General features: G+C 40.2%; 2 protein-coding genes across 3 annotated transcripts in view; one reads left to right on the top strand and one right to left on the bottom strand.

The window, feature by feature from the left end:
• The first annotated feature begins 1782 nt into the window (after positions 1-1782).
• LOC311274221 (phospholipase B1, membrane-associated-like) overlaps positions 1783-26550 on the top strand; it is a 51921-nt gene continuing 27153 nt past the window's right edge. The window contains exons 1-2 of the mRNA XM_084381711.1: positions 1783-1868; positions 10059-10099. Coding sequence (XP_084237837.1) covers positions 10059-10099 — 41 coding nt within the window. The 5' untranslated portion in view covers positions 1783-1868. The remainder of the gene's footprint in view (positions 1869-10058; positions 10100-26550) is intronic.
• On the bottom strand, positions 17541-22753 carry LOC311274422 (cell division cycle-associated protein 4). 2 transcript variants are annotated; one of them, XM_084382099.1, is made up of 2 exons: positions 22317-22753; positions 17541-20962 (listed from the first exon to the last, which is right to left on the bottom strand). In XM_084382099.1, exons 1-2 carry the CDS (start codon positions 22433-22435, stop codon positions 20176-20178), a joined length of 906 nt encoding a protein of 301 aa, XP_084238225.1. In that variant the 5' UTR covers positions 22436-22753; the 3' UTR covers positions 17541-20175. The 2 variants fall into 2 exon arrangements, with proteins under 2 accessions (XP_084238225.1, XP_084238226.1); XM_084382100.1 differs by having other exon boundaries at positions 22322-22423.

Raw genomic sequence — 26550 nt, 5'->3', positions numbered from 1 at the left:
GTAACCTACGCCTGGGTTGAACTCTGTTTGCCAACACTTCTCCGTGTTTGTTTTGCTCTGCATGCCTGAAGCACACAGTGACTCAGATTTAAACATGATCATTTAGTTGAGTTACAGATATAATAGGTGGATGTCGGTCTTTTATTAAATGTAAGTTAGTGAAACGACTACTGCCAAAGTTTTGCACAGACAATACGTTTTATCTTGAACACAGCCATAAATAGATTCGGGGATAACGGGCAGTTTTTCACCTAATTCGCTGATTGTGTGTCACAATTAAATACAAGTAATTCAACGTTCAACAAGAAGGAAAATCAAGATGGAATTTGAATAAATACCGAAACACAAAATACGAGCAAAATAGACCAAAACATTGTCAAAACTGTAAATCACAAGCAACGTCCAGCTGACTGACGCTCCAAGCAGGTAAACACAAACACTGAGATTGACTCTTTTCAGCAGCAACACTTACAACCTGAAATATTGATTTAAGAGCAGGATTAGCCTGTCTGATGCTGATGGGTCATAATGGATCAGAATCGTCTACTAAAGGCTCCACTGTCGAGCCACCCCGTCTGCTGAGCTCCGTCTCGCTCTCTCTCTCTCTCTCTGACCTTGAGTGTCGCCTGAAGCCTCTCAGAGCAACACAAACCTCTTCACATCCTCAGGCAGATTGAATTAAAAGTAGCAGCAGAGGTAAATCAGGGCAATTGTGGGAAATGGAAAGTGGCAGCAAAGAAACACAACCAGCATTATATGAAAATTAATAATTTACCAGAAAGCACAGAAAGCAGATATATATTTTACAGCATATATAATGTATAAACTACTTGATGATGTCCACTAATAACAAACACAATATTATTCTCTAGGTGCTTGGAAGAAATTAAGCACAACTGGGCAGCTAAATGAGCTGATGAGATAAACTTTTATGATTCCCTCCTGAGCCTGAATCATATATCTTCTACTTGTTGGTGATGCAGCAATTTCTTTTAATGCATCCCTGGTAGGAACACCCGCCCTGAAGAAACCAATGATGTAACTGTAAATTAAATTACGGCCTAGGTACCAGAAAACATCCAGCTAAAGCAAACAGCCGAATAAATCGCACACAAATGTCAAAACCTTAATGTACAGGAACTAATTCAAACAATGTTTCAAAGCCAGTGTTTTCTGCCCAAGCGTAGTAAAATCATGACTTCATAAAGATTTCCAGTTCAAACTTTCTTTGTGAAGATTACAAGCAATTTGCGTCATCACTCGAATGTAAACAGTTTCAAACAAGATATATTACTTTGTTCTGTGCTCACATACGTCATCAGATATGGTTTGTTTACATGTTAGTGGATGTAAGCATTTGATGGACCCATGAAAATTCCTTTCTATCAGATTCCTTGAAACGCTGCGCTTATAATCGCTTAAAGAAGAACTGTGAGCAGTGTAATCAGTAAAATATGCACTGTGTAAGTTTTAGAGCTTTCAACATCCTCAACTTTCAAAAGTTTTAACATTTTCTGGGTTATTACGGTAAAACTGATGCAACGTTACAGGTAGTTGCTCTTCCCTCTTCACATAAAAACTGCATCTTTAAAGCTCAGATCTGTGGTGAACGCATTACTAATTTTGGGAATAGTTTTGTTCCCATATTTCAGTCGCCTTTTTCATCTTTACCCCCAGGAAGTTATCCTCTACCACTGTTTTTTCTTCACTGAACTGCGGCTGTAACCGAGCGTGTTTGCCTTTCAGCCACTGCTTCAAAGACACAGCGGGAGGGAAACAGGAGAAGAGCGAAGCTGCCTGACATCCTCAATGATGACATCTTCAAACACTCCCCGGCACTCTGCAGACACACCCAGCGCTCACTGCAGGTCAGCAACACAACCCAGCATCAGCACCAGCCGCCTTACACTCACTCACTGTCTCTCTCCATCACAAACACAAACGTAATCTCTCCCACTGCACTGCACTACTGAACCCTGCTGCTGAATCAGTGAATTGCTCAGGGGAAAACAGCATAGACAAAGTCATAGAGAGGGGGAAGAGAGAGCAGAGAGAGTGATGCCCACCCGTCCCTGAGGCGGCGTGCCAGTTGGGGAAGGCCAGGTGGAAACAGTCGCACATGATGGCAGCGGTGTCGGAGGCAGTGGCAGGAGAAAAGAGGTCCTGGGCTGGGCAGGGAGGGAGGGTGGTGGAGGGTTAGGCAGGTGCCACTGCAGCTGCTGTAGTTGCTGCTTCCCCCCTCCGGCTCGTCCTGAATCAGCCTGTGTGTGCAGGTCGCCAGTCGCAGCGCAGCGAGGGATGATTTGCAGAAATAACCAGAGAGAGAAGAGAGAGCTCGCTGCTGCCGTCTCCGCGCTCAGAGCTGTCCACCGAGTGAAGGAAACTCCCTCGCCTGCCCTGTAAACATGGACCTCCAGCGCAGCACGCTAACTTAATTATGGGAGGAGCTGCCCCCCTCCCTCAACACACAGACACATCCCTCACTTCTCCTTCTACTCCTCCTCCTCCTCTTCTCCTTTCTCCTCTGTTCAGTCTCATTGATCGGCCTAATCGGACAAGGACAATCACGATGTCAGCTTTTGGCTCCGGCGCTCACGGGAGGAGGGTGAAATAGTTTATTGACATGGAGCCGTAACTCAATTGGACGCTGTGTACACTTAGTTTAAACCCCCTCGTTGTGGACAGAAAGGCAAGATGATGAAGATTTTATCTGGTATTGTGCGAGAGGAAACCGAGGGGAATCAAACTGAACATAACATGTTGTCATGTTGGCCTGTGAGGCTGCAGGCTGATTAAGTTTGGGTTTCAGGTCAAGACACGCAGATGAGCGATCGGAAAAGTCATTTATAAGACTTTGCAATGATGTCAAATCCCGGCAATTCGTTTTTTCTTCCTGGCCTTTGGCAAGACTCAATCCAGTCACACTTTGAGTCACACAGAAAAGTATGTAGCTCAATAACAAACAGCATGCAGCACCCAGTGATCACATGTAAAATACCAGAAACTATAAATACATTTTCAAATAGCAAATAATTGAGTTAGTGAGTCAGTGAAAAAGGTCATTTTTATTGCACCCCGAGAGCAATGAAACTCTGACGTTATCTCATTAAAGATAACAGAGTTTTGCTTCAGTTCGTGTAGTGCTGAAATTAATTTAAATCAATTAATGAAGTAGTAGTAGTAGCAGTAAAATAATTGACAACACATTTAATCATCATTTAATTAAGTAAAAAGTCATTTATCAAGCAAAAAGATGAAACATTCTCTGTTTCCAGCCTCTAAAATGCGAAGATTTGCTTCCTGCTTTTCTCTTATATCTTCGGAAATCAAATATCTTTAGGTTTCTGATGTAAAAAAGATATTTAAATATATCAGATCGGGTCCAGAAACATATTACAAGCATTTTTCCCTATTGTCAAGCAAAGGATTCATCAATTAATCAATGATCATCTTCATTTATCGCAACCACGTCTGTTAACATGTCATTTCTGTGTCTTCTTAAGGTTTTTGGATAACTGATTTATCTTTTAAGGACTTTTTCAGGTGAAAAAAACAATAGACATTACCTCCAGGCTTGACTTAAGTCACAATAAATTAAATATCATTTGGTTCTGGACAGATACATCCAATAAAATATGTTTAAAGAAATAGGAAATTGTAATTGTCTACCATTTTATAGCACCCAGCAGTTAATCAAGCTAACAGGTTAACATCAGTGTTACAGTAGCTTCTCCAACAGGCTAACATCAATCTTAGCTTCTCAAATAACTGTGGTGTTGCCATTTTTGGTAGTTATTTTTAATTTAGGACGGGCTCTTTGCCATCCTAACTGAGGAAATTATTCAGTATTTCAATATTCAGATTCTGTAAGCTAAATTCCTATCCTTAGATAAGATAGACATGATTTTTTTCTAAATACACTTAGGGAACGAGTTTCTGTAATACCAAAAATCCTGCGTGTCATCCTAACTGAGATTTCTGTCAGTTTCTGTAACGAGGCCCTGATCTTTCCTTTAAACTGACCGAACAAAGAAGGGATCCCTCAGTGATTCAGCCTTCACATCAGTAATGTCATGAAGGTCAGATGGACGTGAAGGAGGAGAAGAAACAGGTTAAGAGCTTTTTAAAACTGGGCAATTAAGACATGGCTGCAGACCAACACACTCCCTGTGGAGGAGATTACTAATGTTGACCGTATATTTACCCAGGTGGTAGTTTGCAGGATGGCGTCCCTTTAAAACTTTGCACACATCCTTTCTGTCAGCATCGGGTTTTATTAGAAAATCTATTAGGCCGCCTGTTGGCCAATATCCCACAAATCTGAGCAAATCATCGCCGCACTCATCCCCTCTGCGGGCTCCCTTGTGTTTGATCGTCAGTGCTAAGTGATGTTGGGACCTGAGAGTGAAGCTAGCAGTGCATTAGCTATGATGGGACAAGCACTCAGATCAATACGGCAGAAATGCAAGGCAGCATTACAGTGTGACAGGCAGCGCAGGTATCAGGTAGCCTGTGTCTTGTCTCTGATAAACGTTTCTTCCTCCAAATAGCTTGAAAGGAAAAACATAGCAAGTATAAAAACCCAAGTGCAGGAACATTTCCGAATCAAACTTGCAGTTGTGCTCAGGATGGGTGTGTCTACCCAAGCAGGGCAAAAATAACAATATCAGGTATCAGGGAAGATGTTTCAGGCACATTGTCAACCTGTGCTCGCTGCAGCATGCAGTTACTTTCCAGCGATGCAGCAATTCAATCAGCTAAAACAAAATGAGCAATTATTCAAATGTGAAGGAATAATTGCAGTTATTTTATCTCATTATACATTGAATCACGCATTAGTTAAGCCAATTTAATGAGAACATTTCTGTTCTGTCCCTTTTCTGCCTATAACGACTCGTGATTTCATAAATGTTATTTTTCTGAATGTGCATTCAAGTCCAGACAAATGAGATCATGTCTGTACATCTTTCCTTCTCTTCTTCTTCCTCTTCTTGGCTATGAGCAGACGATATGACACAGCGTTTAATTTTGGCACAAGTTCAAAAAACATTTCAAAACCTAAATCAATTTCTGGCTTCGGTGAAAAAGGAAAAAATAACAGCTGCTATTCTTCATTCATGTGGATAATACAGCTAGACGATGTGCCACCACACTCGGGCTTTTGTTTCATTTTCCGGTCATATAATTTAGATTTTGAAGCATTTGTCTAAAAGCTGCAACATGAGACAGAAAGACACGAGTCAGAACAATGTGGACATCAGTACCAGAGTCAGAAAAGGCCAATTGTGCTGTTCTGTGGTTTGTTGTTTTTCCCTCTCAGGTGACAACACAATGTCCTTGAAAAATGTCACAGATTTCTTGATTATTAAATATATAAATTATTATATTAAGTAGCAGAGTCATTTAAGATGTTATGTTTAGATTTATTCCAGTTTTTTCCACAGCAACGGTAGTAAGTCAAGCTTCTCAATCTAGTATCTGTCCAGACGATGCTAATCAATATTAAATCTTTTTAATGACACGCAAGTTGCAGTAAGAGTGAAACCTGGCACTGAAAGAAGCCACAGACTGTCTCACTGTGTCCTTAATAACATTTTCCGGGAATGTTTTCTTTTTTTCTTTTTTTTTTTAAATGCCTGATGCTATCTGGTTCCTGTCCAGGCCGTGTCCTCAGACATGAAACTGCTTAAACAGCTGGTAAAGTTGGAGCTATTAGTGACTTAAGCGATTATGTAGGGTCTTCTTTTCATCTGCACGCCTCCAACACACAAAAGATCCCAATCATGTTCTTCTCCCTAATTGGATTTAATGATCAAATCTTTATTGTCGAGTCAATATCTAGAAAACTGCAGGAAATCACCGTGTAGGACTTTAAAAACACAAAATATGAAAAAAAAATGTTTTTAAAGTTGCCCATTGTGTTTAAAAATAGCTAAACTGGCACTGGGAACTGTTACTCTGTGCTGTGTTGGTATGTTCAGAAATATGCATGAAATTCAACTTAGGCACGTTGCTCAGTTGCATCCTGTCAGTGTGGGTGTTTGCATCCACATCAGATGAACTGCAAAGAGTTTGCAGCCCTTTGAGTTCACACCGCCAGAGGATGGAAAGTGCTGCGATTCCCACACGTTTTACCCAGCGTGGATGTAACATCCCGCCACTTTAACCCCGCAGACAAGCAATTGCAAATGACATTACTCTCAGCGCTGATGAAGGTTCATGATATCAGAAGCTTTGGTGTATGACAACAGCTTATTGTTTCTGATTTGCCACACCTTATTAACTGGTATTACTGGCTTTAAAGATACCATCTGTCCATTCTGCTGATAATGTTTAATGCTAACAACGTCCACCAACTAGAGGACTGTATTCTTTGAGCCCAGTTTCCACATCAGGAAGTCTGGAAACCATCTCATTAAGCATTAATTCAGACCAGTAAGAAACAGTTTGGAGCATTCTGTCTTCTGCCTTTCCAAAATATCTAAACGTATTAAACAATCAGGCAATGAAGCTGTAAAACGAAGCCCCATTCTGTAATTGCATGGCCTCTTTTTAGCCACAAATTTATTTAAACCTACTACTCAGGGTATTAAAATTCCCCTGCTGCCCAAAAAGTAGTTTCCCTATAGAGCACCATTATAAAAGAGACGTCTGTGAAACTGTTGACAGGACACCTCGACTGCAATCAAAGTCAACAATGACTCTATCTTTTACCAATTTTTGATCCATGGAGGTTTATATATTTGTTAAACTTCCCTCGAGCTGAGAAAAGCGAGCCACACAACCAGGAGGTTAACTTTTTTGGTGTATGTGCATCTTTGCATCTGGCATCTAGTTCTTCTACATAAACTACTGAAACTTTCATTCGCCATGAACTTCTACAGTCGTTAATCTTACGTAGCAACAAGTAGATACATTACCTCCGACCATGCATCCTGCAAACAGCAGCTGAGTTTAATATGTTACATTTTTCTTTCACTCACTTCCAAAACAAATGCAAAGACTACCCAGAACTTTAGGAAAAAAGGTGCTCATACTGTTTTTGTCCACAGGGGGCACCTTAAAAAAACATATGCATGAATGTTTTTTAAGAAATGTGCACAGAACAGCCACCGTCTTTCCTTTTTCAACAATTAAAGATAAACCCACACCATCTAATATATATGTGTGTGACAACAAAATAACAAACAGTCTGATGTCTCATTTTAAAACAACTAGATGACCAACTTTGCACAAATCATGGAGCTACAACAGATTCTTAAAAGCAGCATTCATTGCTTTTGTCCACTTTGGTTCAGCGAAACAAGCTGACACACTGAAATATGATCAACTTTTAAATTGATTTGGGAACTTGTGAGCGAACAGTTGATTTTTTAGCAAAGTTGAAATATTACCGTCTGATAAAGTTAAAAGAGTGTGTTGGCAAACAGTTGTGAAAACCCAAACATCAGACTGAAAGATGCTGAGAAATTCTGCAGAGCTGAGTGAGATGTTCATTACTATAAGTGACTCCTTTCACGTACCGATTCATTTGATCAGCTGTTAAAATAACTATATTGATTTCAGCTATTTTAAAGTCCATAACGTTAAAGTGCTGCTCCTACATCAAGCTGACTTCAGCATCGTAAACAAACAAACAGAACCAGCTTTTCCTATTTTGGCAGCAACAGTCTGAAAGTGTTTGTTTTCTTGAACACTTGAAGCGGCGCTGATGGATTTGTTGCGGTTAACCTGCTGTGAAGATGTCGAGAAAGGTGTGCAACCTTGTGAGAAGCCAGAATGCTCTTCACTTCCCAGAAAAAACCTGATGAGCGCTCAGTTCACACGACACGCTGTGAAAAGCAAACCTGATGCAGACGAGCCGGCGTCACATGGCAGCCGAGCCTTATAGTACACATGTAAAGATACACACAACACGCATGCAGAAACACACAACAGACTCCATACTGTCCTGCTGGAATGTGCACGGATGAGACCGTAAGTGATTTCTATGCTCTGATGGAGTCGCACTGATTTTGATTCAGATACTCTCGGACATTCAAGTACTTTGTGTTCATTAGCAGAGACAGCACAGATATAAAGGTTTATTAAGGTTGACTTCAAGGCTGTCTGCAGATTAGTGCACTTGAGGACCTGAGGAGCAGAAAGCAAATACAGAAGCTGCTGACTCATCAGCCCGTAACCTTTTTTTTTTTATCACAAAGCCCCTTTTATGATTTAAAAGATATTTTGTTTTTAGACAAGGTAGCATTGGAAGGCAATGTCAGGCTAATGTCGGTCCACCACTTTGCGCCACACTGAAACTCTACTGGATGGATTTAGTTGAATTTTGTTCCCAGAGGATGAAGCACAACATTTTGAACAGATATATATAATCCCCAAACATAACCCACTGACTTTGGTGATCCTCAGATTTTACTCTGGCACCTCCATCAGGTTGTAACTTGTGGTTTTGCGTAAGATGATAAAACAAATATCGGATGGTTTACCACTGAATGTGGTTCAGACGTTCATGTCCGCCTCAGGATGAACTGACATAACTTAAAGATCTTTTGTCCATTTTAATTTTCATTGAAAAAACAGTTAAAATCCTGATGATGTGACTATTTTTCTTACATCTGGAGAACAAGATTTGCAGGCCAGGACATCTCTGCAGCAATATTGTGACCGTTTTGTCACACATCTAGCTTTATCAAAAAAATTGCAGGTTCTATGATTTGATATTGCACTTTTAGTAGTATTGTGATTAATTGTTCAGCTCTATCCAATACTTTGTTTTATGTCCAAATATCTCCAAAACTAATCACATCCCCATCTGCCTCAGCTGTACTTTGTGTTTAGTATGCTAACATTCTCAGCTAACATTACACCTGCTAAACATCAGCATGTTAATATTGTGAGTGGCGATGCTGCATGTAGAGTCTTTGTCTTGTTTGCTAATATTTGAACTTGTGATGTTTTCCTAACCCAACCAGACCATAAACACATAGTTTTTTAAACTTGATTTAAACTTTAAATGGTGCAAATGTGCAGCATAATTCAATAATACAACAAAAGGAAATCATTTGACAGCTTGGAGAGACGGCTGCAAAGCGAGAGACCGGTTTCTTCCCATTTCAGCCGACTAAACCGGTTCATTTTATCGTCTGTGTCCGGCCATCTTGGTGTCAGTGAGAAGTCGATATAAGTGTTGTTTTGTGTCACTGTTGGTGAACTCATCTGTAAAACACTTCATAACGGGAGAAAAGTGGCCGTTGGTAATCATCGTGATGCATTATAAGCTAGCTCCTCCCTTTTCTCTATGGGAAAATCATTACTTGCAATTAGTACAACACCCAAAAAAATGTATTAGGAGATTTTAAAGTGTCCTTTATTGTCATTTCTCCTTTTTGAGGATCAGGCGAACTTTGTTATGAAAAAACACAGTTTCTCTTCGCATCTAGTTTTATGACGAACACCAGTACAGACAGGAGTAGCAGTCGGAAATACCAATGATCTCATTTGTTTACGGTGCACCAGGTGTCATGATTGTTGCTTGTTATATTCTGAGGGTTTCTTGTTTTGTTGCGTGAGTTCACCAAAGAAAATTCCCGCCGACCGTGTTGAAATGGCAGAAGCATCCAGTTGTGTAAGAGGGATACAGCTGCGAACATCTCAGCTGGTGATTTTGATCAACATCACGCTTTCCACTCAGCAGCGTTGGAAATTAATTACGTGTCCATGCAGACAGCGTGATTTCTTTCTCCACGGACATAAAAAAAAAGACTTCCCGAAGGTGGACAGAAGAGGCATGATTGAAATGCCGCAGTGACATTCTTTGACTTTACATCATTTGAAATGCATTTATTTATGGATGGATGGATTTTTCTTTTCATCATGTGGCCTCTTCATATTGTTGCACCACAGAAACCATTACAATCATGTTGAATACAGAAATAATCAGTCGATTGTCACTTGTTTACTTCCATTTTTGTTGTAATTAAATCATGGGTCATTCTACATTGTTGATATTGGATACATTTTTTATGTTTTTCTCATATTTTGTTTTTCTCTTCCAGATGGACTGGAAAGTTGCTGGTTCACATCACTGCACACACAGGTAAGTAAAGAGTTATTCCCTCAGTTTCTTGGCTTGTTAAGCAGTGTGTGATTATGAAACAGGGCGTCTCTGGTGAAATAAACCTCAAAGGGTTTTCCCCTCAATTAATAAAATACCTTGGAATGTGTTCATAGTTGAGGTTCGTGCACCACCTTCATTAACCACTTTTCTATAAGTTTGTTTGGCATTTAGAGGATAAGAGTTGATGCTTGTGTTGCTTCAGACCTTTTCGTGTAGACGGACATCTGTTTCAAAACATGATAATGAAAGATGAGTGGAATATTATATAACACATTCCAGACAGACGATTCCCTGAACCCACACAGACCATCAGTTACCATTTTATCTCCCCTTAAATGTTAAAACTGAGCTCTACAAACAACAGTAGAAAAAGTTCACCCACACTAACTTGATAATTATCTGTCGACTGATTTAAGAAGATTATCCTTTTCGATAATCTGTCGCAAAAACACGTTAAATATTCACTGAAGTTTTCCTGCCTCCAAGAAAATCTGTAAAAAAGCCTGAATCTTCAGACGGGTCGGATTTATCCTCTTATGATTTTCTGTCTCCAACTGATGGACTGACATCCTGATTTTTACAACTGCATGTGCAAGTAGGTGCTATGTTTTACTGTTCAGTGAAGTCTGAGTGATCCAGGAGTAAATCAGTCATTCATTCCACCTCTTCAGTACAGACAGAAAGTGTCTGAAGAGCTATTGAAGGGATTGTGCGACACTGTTCCCCAGATTTCCTGACTCAAAAAATGTATTTGTTCAGTACTTTGGTTGAAAAACATACATTCAAAACTAATAACACAAGTTTTTAATGCTTCTTAGTGCTAATTAAAATGTCAACATGCTAAACTAAGAAGGTGAACATAGTAAACACTATATCAGTGAAATACCAGCATGTTAGCATGGTCCTGGTGAGCATAAATCATTCATTCATATGAAAAATGTTCTGAGCTGCTTTTCCATGCTGATGATCTCTGATCTCTGCTTCATGTCCGCACATGCTACGTCTTCTCGTCGCAGGATTTAGAGTCCTGATCAGAAACACTGAAATCATCTAAGTATTTTATTCCCTGTCTTCAAACCTGCCTCTGTCGGTCTTCGAGGCAGCGCTCACTGGGAGGCTGCTGAGCCAAGTTGTGTTTTCTGAAGTTTAATGAGATAATGGGCACGGCTAAATGAGCTTACTAACGAACAGCAGCTATCTACAGCCAAAGACAGCTGCAGCAAAGAGAGCAGCAGTTAGCGGTTTTCCCCCATAGTGAGCTGTGCAGTAAGGACTGCTTATCAGTTTTTCAGCATAACATACTGATCGATTACTGCCCACCGCAGGAAGGTGTTTCCAGGTTTCACAAGCCCATCTGATGTCTTGTAAATTGTTTTGAAGATATGACGACATTTTATAGAAAAGTCAAGGAATCAGATTAAACACAGACATTGTCACAACCAAATAAATATTATCAGGATAATTACCAGCTTTAGTTTTTTGCCACTTTACTGATACACAGATCGATAAAACATAAAAAAGCTGATTAAAATCTGGATCTGTGAAGTGATTAATATAATATTATATAGGTTAAGATCATATATCATATATTATGCTTGACTTTAAGGTCTAACGAGTATCTGTAATCGATGTAATTACAGCTTATGGCTCAAAAATGTGTCCCTCTGTCATGTGACGGCCACATGATGAGCCTCCACGCATGTTGCTGCGAGCACATCTGCCTTATCTGTCTTATCTACATGCGACCTGCGGCAGATGTGACTAATAGCTTCTACTCTGCCTTTAATTAACCACATGTATAATTAATTTGTAGAAAATTAGATTGAGCCGTGCAGACCGAGCAGCCATATGGGACAGTGTCAGGCTTGTTCCAGAGGTTGAGTTGGTCTCCAGTCAAGGCTGACATCATTATCATCATCAATTTATGTTGATTTTCACGTCAGAAGTTGGAGAAATCCAATAATCTTTAGGCCAAATAACATTTCACATCACTATTAAGTGAACTGAAAAATCCATATTGTGCTGAAACAATTGATCAGTGATTAATAATTGATCAGGTGATCAATCCTTCTCTGATTTCAGCTTCACAAATGTGAGTATTTGCTGCTTTTCTGTGTTTGATAGATTAATCAGTAGTGGAAATACTCGTCAGTTGCAGGCCTGCACTTATTTTACAGTAGCTTTTTAACTCAGTTCAGTTCCTGAAATGTTTTGGAAACATCCTGAAGACTGATGTTTTACACCTAACGACATCGATATTAATCACATTTTAGATTTTACTCGATCGATACTGGATATTTAGAGCCATTTGCATTTTGCAATGGACCCTCAAATGTAATAAAAAATATGTACATGATAGAGAAAGATATTTTACAATTTAACAATAAACTATTGTCCAAAATGATATCACTCAAATGAAACAATAAAATAAACTGTGAATTTAATAATTATAAATTACTCCAGGCATCTTTTTCTGCATTATGTTTTCATATCGGCACGTTTTAGATAACAAATACACCAATACTGAAAATATCCACCAACCGATACATCGGCAAGGCTCTATTATGGTTTATACTCATTTATACTTCATACCAGTGTATAATAATCAGTGGTGGAAAAAGTATTCAGTACTTTTACTTAAAAGTAACTGTTACTTAAGTAACTTAAGTTACTCAAGGTAAAACTACTTGTTGGAAACTTCCTGCATTCGTCAGTACTTTTTTAATGTTGTAGCTGCAAATAAAATTAAAAAACTCACAAGATCGTTTGTTAAATCTGCAAATTAACCAATAACTACAGCTGTCAAAGATCCAGTAAAAAGTAAATATTTTCCTCTGAAGTGGAGTATCAAGTAGCAACACTCACACAAGTAAAGTACAAGTACCTCAAACTTACTTTATTATGTGAGTAAATGTACTTTTCACCACTGGTCCCATCACATCATTGGACCACAACAAATGAACCAATTGAAAGCTAAACTTTGGGGGATTTCCAGGATAATATTGAAAATGCAATTACCATCGTTATGCCATATTTTAATCGCTGTCTTCTCTGGTGCCAAAATACTCATTTTTAAATCTTGTTCTACTAAAATCTGATTACGGCCACAATTTGCAATATTTATCTGTCCCACTGTGGTTTAAAAAAAATGCACAGTGAGACAACGTTTTGGCAGCGGCTGTTTATAAATTACCTGGTCCCTAACTTCCCCTTATTTCCCCTTTTAATTAGCGAGTCCACGTGGTCCGAGGTCAAAACCTTTTCCAAGGACGCCTGGCTACACATCACCACAGCCTGAGCTTTGTCTCTTACAGTTAGTCAAGAAAAACAACATACCAGCAGCTAATTTGTTTCCCCAAGAAAAATGAATGGGAGCCTATTTAGTCGGAAGAGTCCGCTTCAAATCCATTTCTACGTGAACGCGGGTATTCGGGTCACATCTCTGACCTGCGCTTGAATCTCCACGGTGTCTGGAGGAGCTTGTAAATCACTTACAGATAATCAGGCAAAAAGGAATTTGTTCCTCAGGGTCATGTAGCCTGTCAGACACATTCCCACATCTGACTTCATCAGGAACGAAGTAAAAGTTGAGAAGAAAGTCTCTCACACAGGTACACGTTGTTTCTCTCTCAGACTGACCCCCTGATTAGGTTTTGTGTTTACCCTCTTCTTGACATTTTAGTTAGACAGTTTCAGGGGTTTTGTAACTTGTTGCCTTTAAAACCATCTGTTTATGTATTAAGTTTGAAACCACATTATAATTAAGTAAGTAGACTTGAGAATTAAGGGAATATTCAAACATGGAGAGATTAAACAAAAGAACAGGATGAAGTAGAACTGAAATCAGTCAAATAATTGATCTGTCAATCCACAGAAGATTAATTGGCATCTATTTTGATAATTAAAACAAACAATCCCTCATCACAGCTTCTTAATTTTGAGGATAGGCTGTTTGTCTTTGACTTCAATGTGATAGAACATCAACAATTGTGGTGTTTTGGACTATTTATGGGGAAAAAACAAGTTATTTGTAGACAGCAGACTGTCTTTATCAACATTTCAACCTTATGCAGCAAGTACACAGTGAAAGAAACAACTTTAAACCACAAGGCTATATACGTTGCACATTGAAAAAGCAGCACAAGACATGAGCTGTGGAAAGTAACTGTACAAAAATTACCAAGATAATACAAAGAAAATAACTAAGAACTGTTTAATTGTTGAAAACTGTCAAAATAGTTAAAACTGCTGCCAGTGTAAACATCATTTCTGTACATGCAGCGCAATATTGTGCAAAATGACAAAAGAAAGTCCAGTTATAAGTTAAAGTTTTGAAATTCTACAGGTATTCACTTTATTCTGACATTGTAGAGATCAAACAGTTTATTGATTAATAAAGAAAAAAGAACATTTGGATCAGAACCTTGAACCATTAGACTAATAAGTCTCTGCTGGTGGATTTTATGTGCAGCCTTTATAAGATGGTTTAAAAACTGAAAGTAATATATTTTTGCTGATATTTTGTTTTTAAGATGCTGATATCCAGAAATTATAAGTCCAGAGTTGTTTCTTTTCCAGAGGAGAAAAGGCTGAAGCAGCATTTGTAGTCCAGCGCGGGGCGCCAAAACTCTTCACTAAGACCAGACCAATGAAATCCTTTCAGTTAGCAGCTCTTTAAGGCACCACAACTTGACATCTAAAACAGAAATGGCAAGAAAAACAATTAATTCTCAGCAATAATATAAAATACAGTTAAATTAATGTAAAAATAAGGAAATAAACAGTCTGTTCATCATATTAGAGCTGCGTCATAACACAATAACGAGCCACACGACCTCCTGTCCACCGTGGTGACCTGGAAGAGGGCAGGCCACACAGGATGATTAGTAACAGACAGAGAGATAAGAGTGAAGAGAGAACACAATTACAGAAATACAGATATAAAGAGATAGTGAAACAGAGGAGAGCAATGATCCAGCGGAAATATCGAGCGGTCCCAAAAAAGCTTTAAGGGTCAGAAGGCTTATTTAAGTGGATATTGAAATCCCCAATAATTAGGATCTTATGTGAACGAGTCACATGTCTTCCTGATGTACTTCCAGTGTGAGTGATGCAGAGAAGCTCCACAGTTATTTTGTGCAAAAATGTGTTCAAAAGTTTATCTCGAGTTAATGTGAGGTGTCAGCCGTCTGGGTTAGAGGAATCAAGCTCCTCAAAAGTCTTTTTCGTACAAAAGTATCTCTTTTTGTTTTGATCCTTTCACTGCAGCTCAGCACGGAAACAAAAAGAGGGAGTTTTGTTCTGTAACTTGTAAAGATACAGACCCGATTTGCTGAAATCTCATGTAAGCTTCAGAACTAATAAATACATTACGCGCATGTTAATGGCCAGTATAAGTTGATTCTTCACTTCCTGCGAGCAGAGAAGAAACATTAAAAACATGTTTTCAACTGACAGGGAGTGCTGCTGGATCTACGGTGTGTGTGCATCAGTCCAGTCGGTCCATCCCATTGTTTTGCAGCAGCAGAGCTTGTTTGTTCTGTGAGTGTGTGCTGAGTCAGCCTGGAGGACGGAGCCAAAGCTCAGCTTCACTCCGCTGCAGTAGACTGATGTCTGGCTGCAGAGAAACATTAAACCCAAACTGACACACTGTAGAACTCAGGCCGACATTTTGACATTTATATATACCACAGTTTGAGACAGATAGTATGTTTGAACACACTCTCTTCACATGTGTTTAATGGGAGCATCAGCAGTAGTTGTGTGCAGTAGCTCACGTGTTGCTCCTCCTCATGTGTGACCACTCCCTGAAATTCCAGCTCCAACAACATCTACTGCAACTGTGCTTCTGTCTGACACTCTGGAGTGAAATCACACTCAGTGATGCACAGACACCGCAGTAAGAAAATAATGTACGCTGCAAAAGAGTTGAAAATGTTGTGTTTTATCTGTTTGTTTAGCTGTTTTATCACAATAAAAGCCCAACCAGGGACAGGAGCTTTGTTTATCTGTATAGACCCTGTTAGAAAAAAAAACAACAAACCAGAACCACGTTCAAGTAGATTTCATCACAGGCAGCCGTATAGAAAACATTTTGTTGTTGGTAGGAGGTACTAAGGACCATTATTAGTGATGAACTCCAGTCAAAGTCTGAGGAAATGGGATTTTATTTAATTAATCCCAGACTTTCATGTCTCGGCACAAGTTAGTGCTTCCTCTCAAGATTAATATTTTTGAAAACCACAAAAATACAGAACGCACTGCTCAAAATGCTGCTTGCATGTCAGCACATCAATAATTTAATAAGGACTATTTTTTTGTTTTTGATCGAAAATGCCGCCTTTCCCCCCGAGCACGTCCAAAAGAAGTCAATTTAATGTCTTTGTCAAACATCCGAAAGACGTCCATTGAGGAGCCAGAGTGTTTTATTTTTAAACATCTTAAAGGACAGGACAATAAAACAGACCAGGTGCTTTACTAAACAGACAACATCCTATTGAACAACGCAAATAAGAGTATAACAGACATAAGACCCCAAACTAAGACATTTCACCCTTTAAATAAAACCTTATTTTTAAAGCTTATCCTTACAGTGTTCAAAATGAAAGTTTCTAATAACCTCATTTAGGTATCGACTTCTTTAAAGCAGTATTTGTCCTTTGTGGTGTTGCTATTTCTGATCCATAGTGCTGCAGATGTTTCTGAAGCAGAGGTGAGGGTGAAACATGAGAGGAGGCCTCTCTCTCAGTAGCTTACTTTCCCTAACTGGACAGTGACATTCCTATGAGCCCCATCGCCATCACTGTAAGAACTACTGGTGCCTGTACCGAAGCTGGTTTTGTGCAAGGATCGGGTTTATAAAAACACCAGACTACAGCATCATCTAACACCACTGAACACACTCTTTGAATCTGCACTGTCATGCTTTTACAATCAACAGACATTTGTTATTCAGTGTAACAGCCACCAGAGGGCAGTCTTTGCTTCCTTTTCACTCCTGAGCCATGTGTGGAAAAACATCGAGAGGGAGGTTTTGCCCTCAGCTCTGCCTTTCAGGACACGTACTGCACATAAACAGCTCCTCTCCAAAGCTGTGGGTTGGAGATGTTGACACTTTTGGGTTAAGCAGTCAAAGTAAGGAAGGCAGGATCCGGGTTTGAGTGAAAGGTGTGCCTGGGAGGCTGAACTCAGGGTAGACATGCCTCTTTAGAAACCACATGCAGTCAGTCGCATATTGACTAATACCTCATTGTGTATGCATGGCTGCTGTGCAGAAAGGCACGTTTTCGAGAGGCTGGCAGTTATAATTTGTTTCAGCTTTTTTGTAACCTGGATGAAATGTTAGTGTTGTTGATCCATGTGATGTTGCATAATGGGGCCTGCTTCACAGTCAGTCAATAGAAAAAAAGACTCACACAAGGCAGTTCGGGTATTTTTACTGTATTATTGAATAAAATCTATAAAATATTCCACAAAAAATACAATACATTATTAATTATCATTTTATTACCTGTCAAACTCGTCCTTCAGATACATTTATATCATAATCAGCATCAACAACATACAGCTTGTGCTTTCTTTCATACAATTTTATAAATAACACTGCAGCTGTCTGCGTTTTATATTCAGTCCTGTCAGATAGATTATGGTGGATGAGAAAAACATAAAAGTGGATTTATTTCACCGGCTGAAAATCCAACAGATCCACACTGTATTTCTGTGCAGAGCCATCAGGAGCAAAAACAAGTTGTTGTTGGAGCAGCCGTGCGCTCCCCATACATCAATCTTGCTCCTCGCCGTCTCATGTGATTGGTCGGTGGTCTGAGTCTGGGCAAAAACAAGCTCTAAACCCCTCCTACTGAACGAGTGACGCAAGCTGCTTCCTCCCACCCCTCCTCCTCCTCCATGTCCTCCTCCTCCTCCTCTTATTTTTCCCTCCCGGCTCTCGCTGCCACCTCCTCCCTCAGCTAGTTCACTGTCAGCCTGTCAGGATACATTAAGCTCATATGCCACTAGTGTTCAGTGAGCACAGAAAAAAGGCCAAGAAGAAGGAAGGAGCGATGGCGGTTCTGGCTTGCAGTGCTTTACATAACACCTCGCCACAGTTCTTAGGGTTTTTTTATCAATGAAGCTCGAGCTCAGACAGCCACAAGAAAACCCTCAACACGAATAAAAATTAGGTTCAGTAGTAAGGCACGTTGTCGACGTGAGATGGAGATGAGGACGGATTGCTTCGGTCTGAAAGGAAAAGCATTGGATGTTCAGCCGAGTTAAAACAGTGAAACCAACAACTGCTAAAAGATTTCCATCAATGGCTCATGGTGTAAAAACAGGAGTGTCCAGATAAACCAACAACAGACAGACATCAGGAGGTAGAACAGGAGTAAACCACAGAGAGAGAAGGTCAAACATCCTTCACTCTGCTGTATCTCTTCTACAGGACAGGTGATTGGAGCTTCAGGTAGAAACACATAAAAAACTGCTTTAAAAAAACTACCGGCATCGCAGTAAAAACTCATACCATCACGGCCATAAAAATACATTGGCTTCTGTTTCACTTACAATTCTCAGACATGGCAAAGTCGTCCTGATTTTTGACTTGAGGCAATCGGCTCCTCAGTCAGAACCAGACTGGGATTACATTACTATTTAAAATACATGTTTTACGTTCATGACATGTTGCATTTAAATACAAGCTGCCGAGAAGGACAAACTGTTCACGTGAACCTCATTGTGAAAAAGATGAGAATAGTTCTTGTACAGGCTCTGATAGTTTCTCCCAATTGATGTCACAAATGGCGCGAAAAGCAGTAGACATGGCAGCCAAGAAAAAGGTCATAAAGAATCTGAATTATAAGTTACACTCGCACCCAAAAAACAAAAGACTTTACATACAAAGAACAAATAATATCTGCTGCAGTTCATAGTTGATTTTTCATTCATAAATAAGAATAATAATAGATAAAGGCGTTCAAACAAGTTAAACATTTTACCCTCTCTCTATCAGATGTCATCCAGGGACTGGAAGCTTACTTCTTTGGCTGGTAAATCCCCAAATACAGCGCCCACATCCTTCTTCTCTTATGTAAAATAAATATACAACCCGTCCACCCTCCGACTGCTGCATGACCACACTTTCTAATTTAAAGATCCTACACGGAGCGATAAAAAAAAACCCACTCAGGAATCCCAGGCCTTTGCCCTCCTCGCTGGCCGAAGCACGCCCTCTTAAGTAATTGAAGGGATTTCAATTAATAATCAACCCGGGTCTGATCTAGCAGCCTGAGCGGCGCCAAAACCACGGCAGCTCAGGTTTCTTCTTCCTGAGGAGTGGATTCGCTCGGAGAGGAGCTGCTGCTTTGACTCAAACTTTATAAAACAGGAGAGAAAAGTGGCACGAACTAGAAATTTAAGGCTCCATTTTATCGAATTAAAGAAAATCCACCTTAAACACCCTCACACTGTTGCCTGGCACCAATTTGTGCAGTCTAATCATGTCCATTAAAGCACTTCAGACTGTGTACGTCTAGACACATCTCGTCTACTTTAACTACAGATTATTCAACCGCGACTCAAAACACAACTAGTCCTGAAACTGCAGTCGTTTCCTGCCTCTGTTGCTGCAGAAATTGGTCACTCTGTAAGTTCAAGATGCATTTCTCCTTGTTGAATGTCAACAGTAACATTTCTACCAAGTCCACTGAGACTTCCACTGGAATATCTGTATGTGTATACGAGTGTTTAAGAGTGGATGTTTCCCTGGTTTCTCATCTCATGAGACATTTTAAACTGGATTTTTCATCTAACATAATAAATATTTCATGTCTTATTTGAGGCACACGTTCATGTACATAACTCACGATGGTTTACGTGCATGAAATTAGTGTTTTATTCTACTTTAAACTGGCCGAAGCTTGAGCACGTTTTAAACCAAAGTGTAAAATGGAGCCTTAAAAATCCAGCGCCACTTTAAAATCCAACTACCCAAACCCAGTCCTTGTTCCCAGCTGTGATCAGCAGTGCAGTAAATGTTCAGAAGGAGTTCGTCTTGGTGATCATGACTTCACCAGAATCTCCATGATGTGGTCCAGTTCGTTCAGGTCCATCAGACATGACTGGAGACTCCCAGCAGAGGTGTGGCCCGACGAGCGCATTTTAACGTCCTCATCCGCCCAAAGCGACACACTGACGGGCCACAAGGAGCCCGCCGCCCAGGCAGAGGGCAGATCTGAAGTCTCATACATCGATGTGTCAATGTCCTCAAAGATGTCGTCCAGGGCGAGGTCGCTGAGGTAGCCCATGGCGTTTACTGCATCACTAAAAGCATTGATCGTCGCAGCAGGAAGTGATTTCTGCTGCTCAGACGAGCTGTTTGCCTCCTGAGAGGGGAATTCTGGGGACAGTGGCGGAGACAGGGTGTCCCCATCACCCTCTGCACACCCGGGGCACGTAACCACCATGTCCTCCCTGACGTCATCCCTGAGAATGCAGGAGTCAGCGTGGCTGTTGTTGAGGAGTACCTCCGACGTGCAGGTTCCCACCCCGTCGCTCTGCATGTCCTCCTGGATCTGCCTGAGCGTGTTGATGAGCAACACGGAGCGACGCAGGCTGAGCTCCACCCCGGCCTGGTAGTGCTGGAGCTTCTCCAAGCAGAGGCCGAGCACCAGCTGACGCTGCTGAAGATGGTCCATGTGGGATTTGGACGGACTCACGCGAAACCCGCCCTCGTCCTCCAGGTCCTCCTCCCCATGTTTCTCCTTTTCTGCAGCAGCAGGGAGGGTCTCGACCTCCAGCTCCTCCAAGCAGCTCCACTTCCGTTTGACACCGCGACCCAACATTGACCTACATTAACAGATACATAGATTAGACTTGATGTACATTTGATCAATGTGCATTTTAAAGACTGATATTTCTAAAGCATATTAATATCTTTACTATAAAAATCAACTCATGCAAACTAGGGAGAGACTGATTATCAGGTTTCACACTCAGCACTTGTCTGATAATCGATATCTGTCTTTTTTTTTGTGTCTGATTGCCGATAAAATGTGTTAATTTAAGAACGCAGTACATCGGCTCTGATGCAGTATTCACAGCCCACAACAATATCTGATTAGTAGTTACTTTCCATCACTTTATTATAAATTTTGACACTAAGTGCAAATGTATATTAGTTTTCAGTCTCCTTGATTACTAATAAATCTGTATCAGCCCTGAAAAGGCCAAACTTCATTATGTGACGGACAAAACGTGCTGAAAGAAAGAGACTCTCGAACTGCAACTACATATTTATTTTAATTATCAATAAGTCCACCATTTTCTTTCTTATTTTGTTGGTATATAAACCTGGAGGTAAAAGAGATCACAGTCAAGGCGCTTCACCATTTACGCGATCGACGATCAAAAATGTTGCTGATTAATATTCTTTGGGATCGATTAACCGACTGCACACAAGCGCCTGTAATTTTAAATTTGTGTCGCCACCGGTGGAGATATTCAGTCCGTTCAGTCGACTAATAGAAAACCAACTCTTGACAGCAGTGGCTGAGATTATTTTTGGGAACAGAGACACATTCAGGATCACATCAAGCTGAATTGCCATGTAATAAACCTTGCATCCAGTTTATGTAACAGCGGCAGCCGAGCAAACGCGGAGCGGTTTCCCATTCACCTTCAACGACACAGATCAGAAACACATCTCCCAACATCAGGAAGAGACAAATGCTGCTCAGACATTTCAGTCTGTTCACTGAAGACATGAACATTATGACTGTTATGAGTCACAGTGAGACACCCCTGCAGGCTCGGAGACTTTACTCATTCACATTAGTTAGTTAGCATTACATCAGTGTGTCTCAAAAGGTTTCCCACAAAAAAAAAAACATTTTTCATGAGTTTAAAAGAGATTAAAAGCTACTTTAGTGTCTTTTTAAACAGAGATTCACACTTGAATAAATTACAACCTACGATTAAAGCACTTCTTCCTTCAATTTCCTCTTTTTATAGCAGTAAAATAAGAAAATAAACCCCCTCCATCCTACTTATTTCGCCCAGGACCCTGAAGAAGAGCCCCCTAACCCTCCACCGGCTCCCCCAGACTTGAGAGAGGAAACACTGTCCCCATTTAAAACCGAGTTAAAACAACAAACTTGCGGACATTTTGAATGAATGTTAAAAAAAGAGGTTAATAAACAACCTTACGTGCTCTTCGAAAGTGTCATGAGCGGCTTGAATCCGTCGTGTCTCCGGCTGGTTTCGTGTCGTCGCCGCGGTCCTCGGCTGTCGAGCCCCAGGAATGAGGAATGTTCGGTCCATCCACAGCAACTGCGAGCGGAGGAGGGGGAGCAGCGGCGCTCGCAGGCCGGCTGTGATTGGCTCGCCGGGCCGCTGAGCCGGCCTCCGCCTCCGCCACTCACGGGGCAGCGAATGTGCGGCCGCTCTGCTCCGGCTGCGAGCTGCCGGCGCGTTCAGGCGCGCCGCGGAAAAATCGGACACGAATTCGGAGCACACGTGAGAGGCGAGGATACTGCATATGATCGAGACGTTCAGATTGTATCACGACCCAGTGGTGGGCAGGTTACATTCAGAATGCATTATAGCGCATATTACTAGTTAAATTCATTTTAAAGGAACATATTACGTCACATTATGAGAGTTAATAAAATAATTATGGGTTGAATTATCATTAATCATTAATGAGCATTTGTTTTGTAACCCTAATATAAAGTTTAAGCTGTAACTTGTTGATGGTCGCTGCATTTCCCATTTCCCCTCCCTCTCTATTGCACATTTGCACTTCCTGCTGCTGCTTGTTCATGCACAACCCAACCTATATCTTACTTGTTTTTTGTCTGAGCGCTTAACTTGCTGTGTACAACTACTACTGCCTTAAATTGCCCCCTGGGGACAAATAAAGTACTTTGAATTGAATTGAACTGAAGCAACTTTTAAATTGAGTAAGCAGTAGTTAATGAAAAAGCTCTCTTTCCACCAAATTTCAGTAAAACCACTCATTTGAAAGATGAACAGACGAGCCAAAAAGGTGTCGTACCTGGTGGAGGCTGTAAACAGTCTGCACATGGAGCAGCTGAACTGGAATTTAAAGCCTTTTTAATCACCTTTCAGTTGGAATATGACAATAAAAAGCAGAGTTTTAAGTATCTTGTCAGCTCATTAAAAGATCTCATTAAGTAAGAAAGTTAAACTGAAGCTCGGTGAGGATATTGACCTTTTATTGGAATTAAAGACTTCAACAAAATGCTCAAATAACCTTTATAGAACAATAAAATAGCCTACATCTTTTTAAATAAATGAATGAACACAGGAGCAGCAGGCAGACAAAGGATGAAAGTCTGATATATTATGAAATAGGAATAAATATTTTGAATTGCAGGCTCAGTCATATGAAACACACGAGACTTATACCTTCTATAATGTAGCCTGTAATGACATGACGAGACAAAAATCTCTTTTTCTATGCATTTCTATTTTAGTCCACAGAACAAGGAATGCATGGTGTGATTCAAGTATGTGTTAAAGTGTAATACAGGAATATAAACCAACACTATACACACAGCAAACGTCAATATGGGTCATAATAAGCTCATTTTACTGTCGACCTGTACGGTTGTTTGTCTGATGAGGACGAGCTGAAAAAGTTACATAGTGCACCTTTAAGTAAAACTAAAGCATCATCGGCAAAATGTTCGCAAACTGTCAGAACTAATCACGCTGTAAAAACGTCCCCTGTCAGTGTTGTTAAACATTTAATTTAATTTTACTGGATTTTTTAAATTTTACTATAAAACTGGTTCTAGATGCCAAAAACGTCATGACCCAGTGATTTAAACAAGTGAAATGTGAGTTAAAATATATCTGAGGGCACAAATAAACAACATAGACTTAAAAATGTATTAATGTATTCGAATATTATCAAACAACTTTCAGTATATCAGTGTATCAGAAGCTGGGAAGTCGCAGGGAGCACCTGAACGCAGCATTTTAAAGGGACAGATGACTCAGAAGGGAAGCGGGGAGAGGTGACCGGAAAGACGAGGAAGGCAAACACCAAATAAGGAAACTGTTCATTCACGTTTATTCCGTTTCTTCCTTCCGAAGCTGTCACACAGCTGCACTTCTACTTCTCCTTTCGTCGTCGTCTTCTCACGAACAGAAAGAAAGTGTTCAACATTAAGACATTATTGCCGTGTGTGTTTTCTGAACTACATTTTGTGGTATTTCCACAAAATCCAGCTTAAAACCCAAACTGCTGATGTGCCTGAGCTCTTTAAATTCAACATCAGTGCCAAAAGATCCAATGAACAGAAAAACTAAAAGATGTAGTGAGTAAATTATAACCTTTACTCACGTAGTTGATTAAGTCTTTTGGACATTTGTGGTTGTAAGATGTTTTATGGTTGTAGACAAACACAGAACATACTCCGCTATGAGCACTTGAATTTGTGAGAAATGGTTGTCTTGTCTCCAGATCTTAAGTTTATGAGAAGCACCTGAAGGCAGCATGAGACCTGTGGCCTGGTTCGCGCTTTATAACCCGCTCACGTTTGTAAAGAGGGAGCAGTCCTCCGACAGCAGACAACACATGCAGTACAGTATAACTACAGTAGGTTGTACATGATGTTGAAGGTCAGAGTAATTTCTTCCAGACGTGTTAGAAGTGAAAAAAACCCGCTCTGTTTAACATCACATGGTGTAAACTCGATTTTTAGTGCGTCTCATTTACTGTTTCTGTGTTGCTGCTTCTGAAGACACAATAGTCTCTTTCTCCAAAGACTTGCTTTTTCCTCAGGCGCCCTATTTGCTGAGTCACTGAGCGGCCATTAATCTTTAACTATAGGCAAACCAAACCGAGGCAGGCCAACATGCAGAGTAAGCCAGACATTTACACATAAACACCTTGTGACAGATGTAGACACAACTTTGAGATTTGTATTTAAGTGCTGCATGTTATTAAGTGTCTCTAAACTAAATAGTATAATTCATTCTGTAACATTTGAGCTCAGTTGCAGCGCTGAATGCTCATTATTCATTATTTGGTCAGATATTTTTGATGTTTTTAATTATTTTGTGTCAAGACGATTCTCAATACTGATGCAGTTAACCAGAGGTGGGAAGTACTGTACTTAAGTAGATTTTTCAGGTATCTATAGTATTTATTTTTCTGACTTTTTACTTTTCCGCCCTACATTTGAACGCAATCTGTACTTTCTTCTTCTTACATTTTTCAAAACAGGCTTGTTACTTTAGTTTGAAGTCATCTGAGGGGACTTATAGATTATTTTACGACACTTTACCAACACAAAATTTGATGTCCTGGGAATGAGACTCTGCAGCCAAACAACTGCACATTTGCTGTAACTCAGTTCTGGGTAGTTGGCTCTGAATGAGAAGTAAAAAGTTCAGGCGAGACTTCCCTAATGTCACTGTGAACAGGTTAGCTGTAGTCCAGGTCCTGATCTGCAAACAGACCGTCGTCCTGTTCTGGTGAGGAATGAAACTCTCTCTGCATATCTGACACAGAATCTCTCAGTCCAACTTTATCATGTGAGAGCACGTGAGGGCAAAGGTCCGACTGCAGCCAAACTGCAGCTGAGTCACAACTCAATCACTTTCAGCATTTTCACAAATGAGAATCTACTCACAGAAATACTTCTCAGTGGTGTCGCAGTGCCCTTTAACAGAGCGTCTAACCTTCAGGATCGATCTGATTTTGACAGCTGCCAAGCAAAATGCATTTTTAGGACAAATTCTGCAGTTGCAGCACTGAAATCAAATCAAATGTAGACATTGAAATGGCTGAAATGAATTGACCTTTGTTTTCAACAATGTTGAAATCCTGAAAAATCCTTTTAATAATGGTAATAGTGCATTTTCATTCGGTCACGTCACCATAACTTCTGGGAAAGTTGTCGAACGTGACTAAACACAACATAAATAATCGGCAATGGTGGTTGTTTAACAATGAGGACAACAACTCCCATGATCCCTTGCTTCTTATAGCTTCTGCTTCGTTTTGATTGAGAGACCTCCAGTGTCAGAAATTACATACTGTGCATTTAAATAATATTTTTTTTGTCAAGATTATAAATATGTATGTTTGGCCAGTGTAGAGTCTTGATCTGGTCCACACCTCTTTGGTCTTTGGATTGGCACAAGTACTGAAAAGTTGTTTACAATTTCCAGCCAAACAACTGCCCATTTCCTTATTTCCTTATACAGTAGCTGTCTCAATCAGTTTTCTATTGCTCCGAATGAGAAGTGACAATCATGCTTGCATCTGAATAATCCATCATCATCTTAAAAGTATTGTGAGATATCTTCTTCCTCTGCGCCATTGAGCTCATTAATGTAAAAACACATTAATGAGCCACACTTTTGTAGTAGGAGGCATTTTACTTCAATGTGATAAA

The sequence above is a fragment of the Pagrus pagrus genome (assembly GCF_965226575.1).
Source record: "Pagrus pagrus genome assembly, chromosome: 18".
Lineage (NCBI taxonomy): Eukaryota > Metazoa > Chordata > Actinopteri > Spariformes > Sparidae > Pagrus > Pagrus pagrus.
Note: the sequence above shows the minus strand (reverse complement) of the source record. Positions and strands in the feature narration are given on the sequence as shown.